Source organism: Grammomys surdaster, unplaced genomic scaffold, assembly GCF_004785775.1.
Source record: "Grammomys surdaster isolate TR1022 unplaced genomic scaffold, NIH_TR_1.0 274, whole genome shotgun sequence".
Taxonomy (NCBI): domain Eukaryota; kingdom Metazoa; phylum Chordata; class Mammalia; order Rodentia; family Muridae; genus Grammomys; species Grammomys surdaster.
Window position 1 is genome coordinate 195,539 of NW_021604715.1, and position 10,922 is coordinate 206,460.

A 10,922-nucleotide genomic window follows, 5' to 3' on the forward strand; every position below is an offset into this window, starting at 1 on the left:
CACACACAACACACACACAACACACACAATATACACTTCACACACACACACACCACACACCACACACACCAAACACACCACACACACCACACACATAACACACATAACACACACACCACACACACCACACACATAACACACACAACACACACAACACACACAACACACACACTCATACACACAAATAAGAAACCTCAGAAAGCTGTCGTGCTGTCGTGAATAAGATAGCTGTGTAGAGCAGCAGCTGCAGAGAAGGAAATTCCAGGGTCAGTGCAGACGTGGCCTGCACAGTTTTTGCAGGGTTGATGACACAGAAGACAGGAATCCACACGGCATTCTAACGCAGAGGAAAGGAGAGGATAGGTGAAGGAGAAGCAGAGCCAGGTCAAAGAGGGCTACCTCCTCTAAGAGCCTCTCCTACGCTAGCAGCAAGGAGCTGGTTTGAACCTGTTGCTCTCCCCGCAGCAACTCCTAACACTTTCATCAGTTCGCCTGTGTTTTCTTTAACTTGTAAACACATCAGTGTCTGTCCACCCAACAATGATGTATTTACCTTCTCCCTTTGCCTCAGCAGAAGCTTCAAGAGATTTATTTGGCACCATGTCCAGAGAGTAACTTTTCTTAGGTGGACCCATGGCTTCTCCTTCTTCAACAGGGCTCATTTTCTGTTTCAGCATGGTATGATACTCCTCTTTGTCAGGTTTCTTATCCTAGAAAATAGTTATGAAAATAGAATACTATTTCCTAGTCATGGTGGCACATGCCTTTGATCCTAGCTCCTGGGAGGCAGAGGCAGGCAGATTTCTGGGAGTTTGAGGCCAGTCTGGTCTACAGAGTGAGTTCCAGTATATCCAGGGTTATGTAGAACGAAACAAAATGAACAAAAAAGCTTCTCCCATAAGATGGGGTAAGAAATTTCCTCCAGTTGACTCCACCATGAGAAGAGTCAGGAAAACATAGAAATCTAAGAATTGTGAAAAAGCAGATGTGGCTGAATCTAAAAATACCAAAATGTTTGAAATGACAAAGAATTCAATGATATAGTTTTAAAATTATCCCCAAGGAACAAAATACTCACAAGAGGAGATACAGAGACAAAGTGTGGAGCAGAGACTGAAGGAAAGGCCATCCAGAGACTGCCCCACCTGGGGATCCATCCCATATACAGTCTCCAAACCCAGACACTGTTACAGATGCCAAGAAGTGCTTGCTGACAGGAGCCTGATATGGCTGTCTCCTGAAAGGCTCTGCCAGAGCCTGACCTATACAAAGGTAGATGCTCATAGCCAACCATAGGACTGAGCACGGGATCCCCAATGGAGAAGTTGGAGAAGGGACTGAAAGAACTGAGGGGTTTTCAGCCCTGTGCAGGGAGCAACACTGTCAACTGGCCAGACCTCTGGAGCTCCTGGGGACTGGATCACCAACCAAACAGTATACATGGAGGGACCCATGGCTCTGGCTGTGTATGTGGCAGAGGATGGCCTTGTTGGACATCAGTGGGAGGAGAGGCCCTTGGTCCTGTGAAGGCTCGATGCTCCAGTGTAGAAGAAAGCCAGGGTGGGAAGGCAGGAGTGGGTGGGTGGGTGTGGGAGGACTGTCATAGAGACAGGGGGAGGGAGGATGGGATAGGGGGTTTCTGAAGGGGAGACCTGGAAAGGAGAAAACAATTGAAATGTAAATACATAAGATATCCAATTAAAAAATACAAAAATAAATTATCCCCAAGCTTCAAAAGGGACAAGTAAGAAATCGGAGAACAAAGGAAAGGAATGAATTCATGAAGTAGATGGGGACAAGAAGCAACTGAAACAGATCGTGGGGAGACAGAGCCTAACAATAACCTTGGACATCACACAAAACAATGAACAGAAAGCATCCGGACCAAGCATAGCAAAAAATTCCAACAATTAAAGACAAGATTGAGGAATTATTACTTTCACATAGCAAAAAAAAAAAAAAAAAACAACAACAACAACAAAGAGACTAATCCTATGAACTTTTAGCTTAAAAGAAGGAACCAAGGTTCAGTCTAAGCACATAAACTCAAGTACGTCTCCGTGTCGTCATAAGGCTCTAATGTGGAAGGAGCAAAACAAAAGAAAAATACTGGAAGCCACATGACCACAGCTCCAAGTTACGTCCAGAGGCACACCCATCAGAATATCAAGAGACTTCTTTCCAGAAGAGATGAGAATCAAAGACCGATCTGTTTTAAACCTTGAAAGTCCGCCGTTGCCGACCAAGATGACTGTGTCCAGTAGATAAAATCTTTTCATGATAAGCTTGATCTAAAACAATTCATCATGAGGAAGACACTAAGGAAGGAGTACTACACACAGAAGATGAAGAGCCCCAGCATTGTGAGAGCCTGGGGAAGAAAAGAGTCACTCTAAGACTAGAAAGACAAACAGAAATTTGAAAAAGGGGCAAACGCTTTTATCTCAGCAAATCCACAAAGCTTTAAAGTGAACAGGGAAGAAATCAGTACGTACCTTGAGATGATAACTCTAAATATAAACGTTAACTCTCCAGAAAATATGCCGTCTGGGGGCCGAGGAGATGGCTCGTTGTGCAAAATGTCTGCTCAACAAGCACAAACGACTTGTTTCTATCTCCAGGACCTAGGAAATGTCCTGCGCAGTTGCAGTCGTCTGGAACTCCAGCGTCAGAAGTCGGAGTGGCAGAGGCAGGAGTATCCCTGAGGCAATCTGATCAGCAGGTCTAGCCTGAACAGTGAGGTCCATGTCCACTGAGAGACTGCCTTAAAAGTAGTGTAGAAGGCACTAGGGGAAGACACCTGACGTCATTCTCCGGCCTCCACATGCACAGACATGGACCCGCCTAAAAATATGCAATCACCAAAAATATGCAGAATTGAGAAGTCTTAAAACAAAACAAAAACAAAATTCAACTGTGTCTGGTCTCCAAGATACTTATCTCATTGTCAAAGATTAAAAGATGAAAACGCAAAGTAAGGAATATTTTGCATTCCCAGACAAACAGAATCTAAGAGGAAGCAAGGACACCTGAAAAAAAAAAAGCTGACTTCAAGACGAAAATTGTAAAAAGAGATACAGAAGGTGACTGTGCCTTAATAAACAGAACAATTTTTCAAAACGATGAAACAATTGTAAATAAGGCAAATGTTGAGGTGTATCAACATTGCACTACGGAATGAAGCAAGAGACTTGCTCTTGGAGTACTATAGACCAATAGTGACCCCAAATTTGAGTTTGCCACTTGTCTCCTTGGGTCTTTCATTTCTCTGTAGTTTCTGATCTATGGCCGGACTGTTGCCTGTCTGCTGTGGGTATGATGTTTGACTCTTCCTAGCAAAGAGCTTTGCTCTGTAATTAATAACACAGGAAACATGGGATTGGAAAGGAATGAGTAATTCTTTTCTATAGAAATCTTTAACTAAGTTTTGCAATGGAAGAACTGACCTATAATACTGACCTATAATAGCACTCAAAACTGCGTGGAGATGTTATCAACCTATAGCCACATGCCACTTCCAACATTTATAGGAGAGTTCTCATATAAGGTTGCTTTTAACCTATTAGCTGCTTTCAGTATATGAGTCCCACAACATACACACATATATTAACCTTTTTCAGGGGGCATGGAACCATACATGGTTTAATATTATAGCTATGCATTTAGCTTAGGTAGTAAAAGCTGATTACATTGGAATCCAGGGCCTATAATGTTGGTTTCATTGCTTTCTTAAAGTCAAATTAAACAGGCTAAGTTCACACTAGAATAGCAGATTATGTAGTATATTATAATTTATTATAATAAGATGTATTAACTTGGTTGCAAGCTCTAGGAAAAGTTCAGTTTCTCAAGGCAAGAAGTGTTTTCTGTAAAAGCTCTTCCCACATAGGTGCAATTAATTTCATAGATGAAGAAGTACTGGGCATGAAGGATCAGGGAGGACCAGGTACAAGAACAGTGGCTGTCATCAATACCACATTCTCAGTAGTTGATAGACCACCCAGACAAAGAAATCAACAAAATTCAAAGGAAAATTGAACCAAATATTCTATCCACTAGCCATGAATACACATTTTTATCATCAGCCCATAGAAACTTCTCCAAAATATATCACATTTTATGTCACAAGATAAGTCTTACAAGATTAAAAAAAAAAAAAAAACCTTGCAGGGCTGGAGCACTGACTGCTCTTGAAGAGGTCCTGAGTTCAATTCCCAGCAACCACATGGTGGCTCACAACCATCTGTAATGGGATCTGATGCCCTTTTGTGGTATGTCTGAAGACAGCTACAGTGTACTCATATACATAAAATCAATCAATAAATACTTTTTTAAAAATAAAATGATGCTTACTTCTATTTTCAGGAGAGATTGTGTCACAAAGTATAATTCAACCAATGGATCTAATATATATTATATAATCTAATATTATTACATAATCAATGGCCTCCATGGATACTTGGGAATAAACCTCCCCAAGCTTAACAGATCTCTACCATGAAAACTATAAAAGACTGAAAAAAGAAATTTAAGAAAATGCTAGAAGATGGAAAGCCTTGTCATGGCCATGGATCAGCTGGCAGAAATCACATTGATAATGTCACCACACCAGGTTGTACAGATTCAATGCAATCCCCATCAGACTTTCAGTAGCAATCTCCATAAAACTATAAGAACTATAAAAATTGAGATGGAAGCCCAAAGAACACCAAACAGTAATCATAGCAATCCCAACAAGAGCCATGCTAGAGGCATCCCAACCATTATATTCCAATTTTACTACAGAATCATAGTGACAAAAACAGCCTGTGTTGGCACCCTGGGGGTGGGGGAGAGACAGGAGGGGAGGTAAGGTGGAGGAGGAGAGAAAAAGAGTAGAGAAAGACATAATGAAATAGAAGAGAGGACCCAAAAGTAAAGACTAATAAATTCAACTATTTCTCAATAAAGGTGCCAAGATACATACGCTGGAGAGATGGAAGCTTCTTCACCAAGTGATGTTTGAGAAGCTGAGTATCTCCATGGAGATACTGAGAATGGAAGGCTGAAACTCAGAATGGGTTAAACTCTGACCTGAAACACCAAGATCGCTCCAGGCAAAGAATAATAACACCTTAAGATAAAGACAGAGACAGTGACTTTTCAAAAATGAGCTCACTAAGGCAGGAAAAAAAAAAGAAAGAAATGGCAGATGGTGTTGAATCCAGCTGCAAAGCTGTGCAAGGCAAAGAAAACAATTACCAGAATGAAGCAACAGGTCACAAGCTGGCGTGGTGGATGAGGAGTGGAACTCAGAGCCCGAGCGAAGGACTGCTGCAAGTTTGAAGCCTGTCTGGGCTACAGAATGACACCCAGACACAACAGCAAAGCAAATACAATGAAAGACTATATAACCACGGGACCAGACGTGGTAAACTGGGAGGAGCAAAATATTATGAAAAACTTCACTTATGTTTGAAAACTGAGATAAAATAAAATGTAATAAAATTCTCATGGAACAACAAATCAGAATGCTTTTGTATTCGGTAAGATTCATCGGGACAAAAATTGAAACCTTTGTATCCATAAGGCTTCTGGTAAGGGTTCATCTAAACATTTGGGTGAAAAAAATTGTGTTACACAAATTATATCATAAAATAAGAAAGAAAGACAGACAAGTTTCTAACTCATTTTGTGAAGCCAACAGACTGATCTGAGAAGTTCATTAGAAGAAAATTAACCTGTGTAACAATCTCTCCTAAAACAGAAACAAATATCTTTTTAAACATTTCTTTGTGTGTGTGTGTGTGTGAGAGAGAGAGAGAGAGCGAGAGCGAGAGAGAGAGAGAGAGAGAGAGAGAGAGAGAGAGAGACTGAGCATGGGCCAAGCTGCAAGCACAAAGGTCAGAGGACAGCTTGTAGGTCCCACCAGGTGGGTTCCAGGGATTCAAATGAGCTCATAAGGCTTGGCAGTAAGTACCTTTACCCTCTAGCTATTTCGCTAGCCCTGAGACAAACAAAGAAATGATGATCAAGGAAAAAACAAGGGTGGGTGGAAACCATGAGCATGTCACGGTAAAGGCAAGGCTGCTTTTACAAGTCATTTTAAAGATGCCTTAAAGTTCAGATCCTCCTGGTGATCTCAAAGGATCAGCAACTGAGGACACAAGACAACAGCAGGAACCCATTGAAGTGTTTCTGCAAAAGACAAAGTAGCCTGTGTTTTCTCTCCTATGACAATCTAGATTTAGGTCTAGGTATACACAGCAGGAAGTGGCAGCAGGCCCATTTGGTGGAGGAAGTGCAGTAGCAGAGGGGGAAAGAGGGGTAGGGGAGGGGACGGCCAGGAGAACTAGAGTCAAATGCAAAAATACATGAGAGACGTGATCTTGGTGACACGCATCGTCACGATGCAGGCCAACTTAACAATTAACAAATAATAAAATATAGACATGGTGTGGTTGTGCCTGCCTTTAATCCCAGCACTTAGGAGGCTCTCTGTGAGTTTGAGGCCAGCCTCATCTACAGAGTGAGCCCCAAGACAGCCAAGATTACATAGAGAGGTCATCTTACCCCCCCCATACTAAATAAATAAATATCACAGCGTGTCTACAAAACAAAAAATAACCCTATTCTATGACAATATCAAAATTCACTTAAAAATAGCAAGCATTTTCTCCCCAAATCTTCTAACAAGGCAAGGACAAGTGAATTCTCCCCAATAAAATGTTAAGCATCCTGATACTGTGACAGACCAGAGAAATAAGAAAGCACAAAGACTAGAGAGGGGCAAGAGCAAGAGTCATTCCTTACAGGTGACATTTCTATATGGAGAGAGAATATATATATTTATACATATAAAGCCAGAGGCTGAGGAGACCCGTACACAGTAAAGAACATATACTGTTCTTCCAGCGGAATCAAGTTCAATTCCCAGCACCTATATTAGGCTGTTCATAACTATGGATAACTCCAGCTCCAGGGATTCTCTGGCCTCTATGGGTAACTGCACTTATACACACACATACACACACACACAAACACATACTGACACACACACAAAAATACATAATTAAAAATAATAAAAATATTGAAAAATATATAAAACCAGGGCTAAAGGAATGGTTTAGTGGTTAAGAATATTTGCTGCTTTCACAGAGGACCCATGTTAGGTTGCCTATGACTGCTAATAACTCCAGCTCCAGGGCATCTGACTTCTTCTTCTGGCTTCTGTGGGTGTCTGCACACAAGTAGTATGCTTACACATACACATACACACACACACACACACACGCATTAAATATAAATCTTAACAAATATAAAAATCATTGTAGTTATTAAGTGATAATATTAAGTTTCTGGACTAAAAGATAAGAATCACAAGGTACTTGTATTTCTGTATAGTAAGCACAAATAACTGGTAAATAAACTTTAAGGTAGCAATGAAGCATGCCCTTAGCCTTCACACTTAGACATATGCTGTGCTAACACAATCCGTAGAAAGCAGCATTTACAGAACTTGGAGACGGTGACAAATAGGTAAGAACAGTGTCTCTGGGGACTGGATGTGTTGCTCAGAAGCATAGGTAGGTGTGACAGTGCATGCCCCAGTGACAAGTGAATCTCTGTGAATTCAAGGCTAGCTGTGTCTACAAATGAGTTCTATGGTAGCCAAGGCTGCACAGTGAAATCCTGTCTTAAAAACAAACAGCAAGAAGACAGAAACCACCTTCTGAGCAGCAATTCCTCCCAGAAGGATGACAATGTCCTTCAAAACTAAGTTATGCTATTTTTTTTAAAAAAATGGCAACCTGATAATAAAATGATTATAGATATGAATTTTAGACTATCCAAATAGTCTTTAAGTAAAACAACAAAATCAAGAGACATATAGTACTGGATAGGAGCTCTCATACAAAGTAAAGTAACTGAACTAGTACAGGACTGGAGCAAGGAGGGACAAGCAATGGGAAGGAACAAAGAGTCTGGAACAAGCGTGGGAAACAAATCCACTAGGGTCAGCAAATCCTTGCTCAAAAGATAATTCATTTCACAGAGACAAGGAAGAATTTGACCTTGACTCCTACTTCATGGGAGATGTGAAATAACTAATAACCAATGATATTATAGATATTCGTGTACTTAGGCAAGCACAGATTGATTTACATTTAGAAATTGTGTGTGTGTGAGAGAGAGAGAAAGAGAGAGAGACATACAGACAGAAACAGAGAAAGACAAACAGAGAGACAAAGACAGAGACAGACAGACAGACAGACAGACAGACAGACAGACAGACTTTGGGTGCTTATGTACTATGGTACGCTTGTGGAGGTCAGAGGACATCTTCCTAGACTCAGTTCTCTCCCTGCATCTTGGATTTGGGGACTCAGCTGACATTGTCAGGCATCTGCAGCTACTCACTGGATCTTTCCCCTAGCCATCTGTTTTTAGGGTACTGAGGATTGGAGTTTGATTCTTAAATATGCTAGCAAACCCAGTACCCTGAGCCATGAGCCTAGCACTTCTTAAATGTTTTGCTTTTGTTTGTTTGTTTGTTTGGAGAAAGGACTCACCAGGCTAGCATGAATTTGCTATATAACCCAGGTGGCCCTTGGACTTTAATCCTTCTGCCTCAAGCTCCCGCCCCAATAGCTTGGATTACAGTCCCGCACACAGGTGTCTATACACATGTTGGGTATAAGTGAGGCACAAGGAGGGGCTTGAGATGGCCTTTACTATTCCCTTTCCACATCTTCCACCTTCTTTTCTCTTTCCCTTCCCACTTCTGCCTTCTTCCCTCCCGCTCAGCTGCACTCCCTCCTGCTCACCTTCTAGTCTCACGTCTCCTTCCTTCCTCCTGCTTCCATTCCTTGTAGCTTTGCTACAAGTGTGAGGAGCTGTGTAAGCTTTTTATGTGTGCACTGGAGATTTGAACTCAGGTCCTATACCCCTGCTTTATACTCCCATGCCCCTCCCCCAGCATCATCCTCCCCTCTTTACCATACACATGGCTCAGATGCATGAGCAGAAGTCAGAAAAGCACTCAGACATCATCTGTTTTGGCCCCTCTTTTCAGTCCCTCCCCAGTCCAACCTCGGCCTGGCAGAGTTTGATGACCCAAGGAAAACCTTTGCACCTTTGCCTCTGGATAGTGAGGGGAATCCCTAGGGATTCAGGGTCACTTAGGCCTGGGAAGGATTAATCAAGAACGAACTCTACTTTGTTGCAGATAGTTGCATTTGAAGGCATACTCCCCATTTTAAAAAATGGCAGAGGAGATTGGACAAGATGACAGCCAAGAAAAACCCCTTGTGCACATGTGAAAAGAGATTAAAGAAAGGGTGTCATCCTCTAGGAACAAGAAGTTCTGTTCCCATTCGGGTTGATGGTCATACCCAGAGGGGCCTCTACCACATCTGCTGGCTGTGAGGATGGACTTCCCATAAAGCACACCATTCTTTTGAGATTTTTAATAGTTACAAATAAAAGTTTTGGTCAGTCTACCAAGAAAAAGAATCACTAGACAGTCACTTTGCTGAGTACAAAGGGTGTATGAACCAGTTATCCAAAGTCCCAGTGGGACATAGATCCCTCTACGGAAGGACTGGGAAAAGGCTAACAATATAAAACTCTTAGGGATTTTATCAAGGTCCTTCCTCAGGGGAACCTGGCCATCCCTGCACTCAAGGGGTTCTTCTGTCTCTGCAAACTGGCACAAGCTTAGAAACTGGTTCTTGGACTGAGATTCACGTTTCTTTCATGTGTTTGAGAATTTTTCCTCTTACACAGATCAAACACAAATTCAATAGGCTTATGTATTTCATGCCTGGAGACAGCGTGATCGATTATCCAGCACCAAAGGGCCATAGGAGTTATGCCACCGTAAAGGCCATTTTGCCTGGCTGACCTTTATACTGTAGGCTACTGTGCACATCGCTTTGTGTGTGCTGCCCAATACAATAACTGTGATTTCCTTGCCTTTGGTGATGCAGTGCTGTCACCTGGCCCTGCCACTTTGGGGCCCGACTGTATTTACTTCATCCAGCTGAAAAGCAGAATCTCCAACCCTAAGACCTGGAGATCCTCAGACCCCCATTAACAACAACAATAACACAACAGCAACAACACAGTCTAATCCTGTGAGAGGCTGAATGAAAATGCAAATTAAATTCACAGCCTCACGGAGAATCTTAAGGTGGAGTCACTGGAAGAAATGGGATACTGAAATTTGAAACAGGACTGTGGAGTTGCAGTCCAGTGAATCTGAACCCAATGACCTCTGTATCTTAGCTAAGACTGCCAGCATAAAATAAAATTTAAAATAAATAGACTAAGTGGCTTAGGATGCTGTCAATGTGTTGGAAGCAGCAAATTCAAAATCAGGATGCCAGCATGATCAGCTTTGGGTGGGTGCGCCCCCTCCTCTTGCAGGTTTCCGACTGCTAGCCTCCTGTGCTATCCTTCCACAGGGCTACTGATCCTGTGCTAGGGCTGCGACCATCACGAACCATTGCTTCTTAACCTGTACCTAGACTCAACTTCCCACAGGCCAAATCTGAGTTAAAAAGTAACAAAGTATGATAATCATCCCCAAACTATGCTTTCACATATATGAAATATGTATATACTATAATTAATATAATATTTACACATACATGTACATGGGAGAAACATATGAAAATGGTTCTTAAAGTTATCAGAGAGCTAGCAAGATAGTTTTGGGGGGGGGGTGGTAAAGACATTTGCCCTACAAGGCTGATGACCTGAGTTCAATCCCAGAAACCCACAGGAGAGAGAGAGAACCTACTGCAGACAGTTGTCCTCTGACCTGTACATGTATGCTGTGGCATACATATGTGTGTGTGCGCACAATGATACATATTTGAAGTATTTATTATTACTTTAAATTATGGCTAGCTGTTGTCTTAGTCATTGCTCTAATG

At 41.9% G+C, this 10,922-nt stretch overlaps 1 protein-coding gene across 1 annotated transcript in view; it reads right to left on the reverse strand.

Moving 5' to 3' along the window:
- Positions 1–2,665, reverse strand: part of LOC114628921 (integrator complex subunit 6-like) — a 5,957-nt gene extending 3,292 nt beyond the window's left edge. Inside the window, exons 1-2 of the mRNA XM_028776902.1 lie at positions 2,496–2,665; positions 554–710 (exon numbers count right to left, since the gene is read on the reverse strand). Coding sequence (XP_028632735.1) covers positions 554–677 — 124 coding nt within the window. The 5' untranslated portion in view covers positions 678–710; positions 2,496–2,665. The remainder of the gene's footprint in view (positions 1–553; positions 711–2,495) is intronic.
- Positions 2,666–10,922: the final 8,257 nt, after the last annotated feature.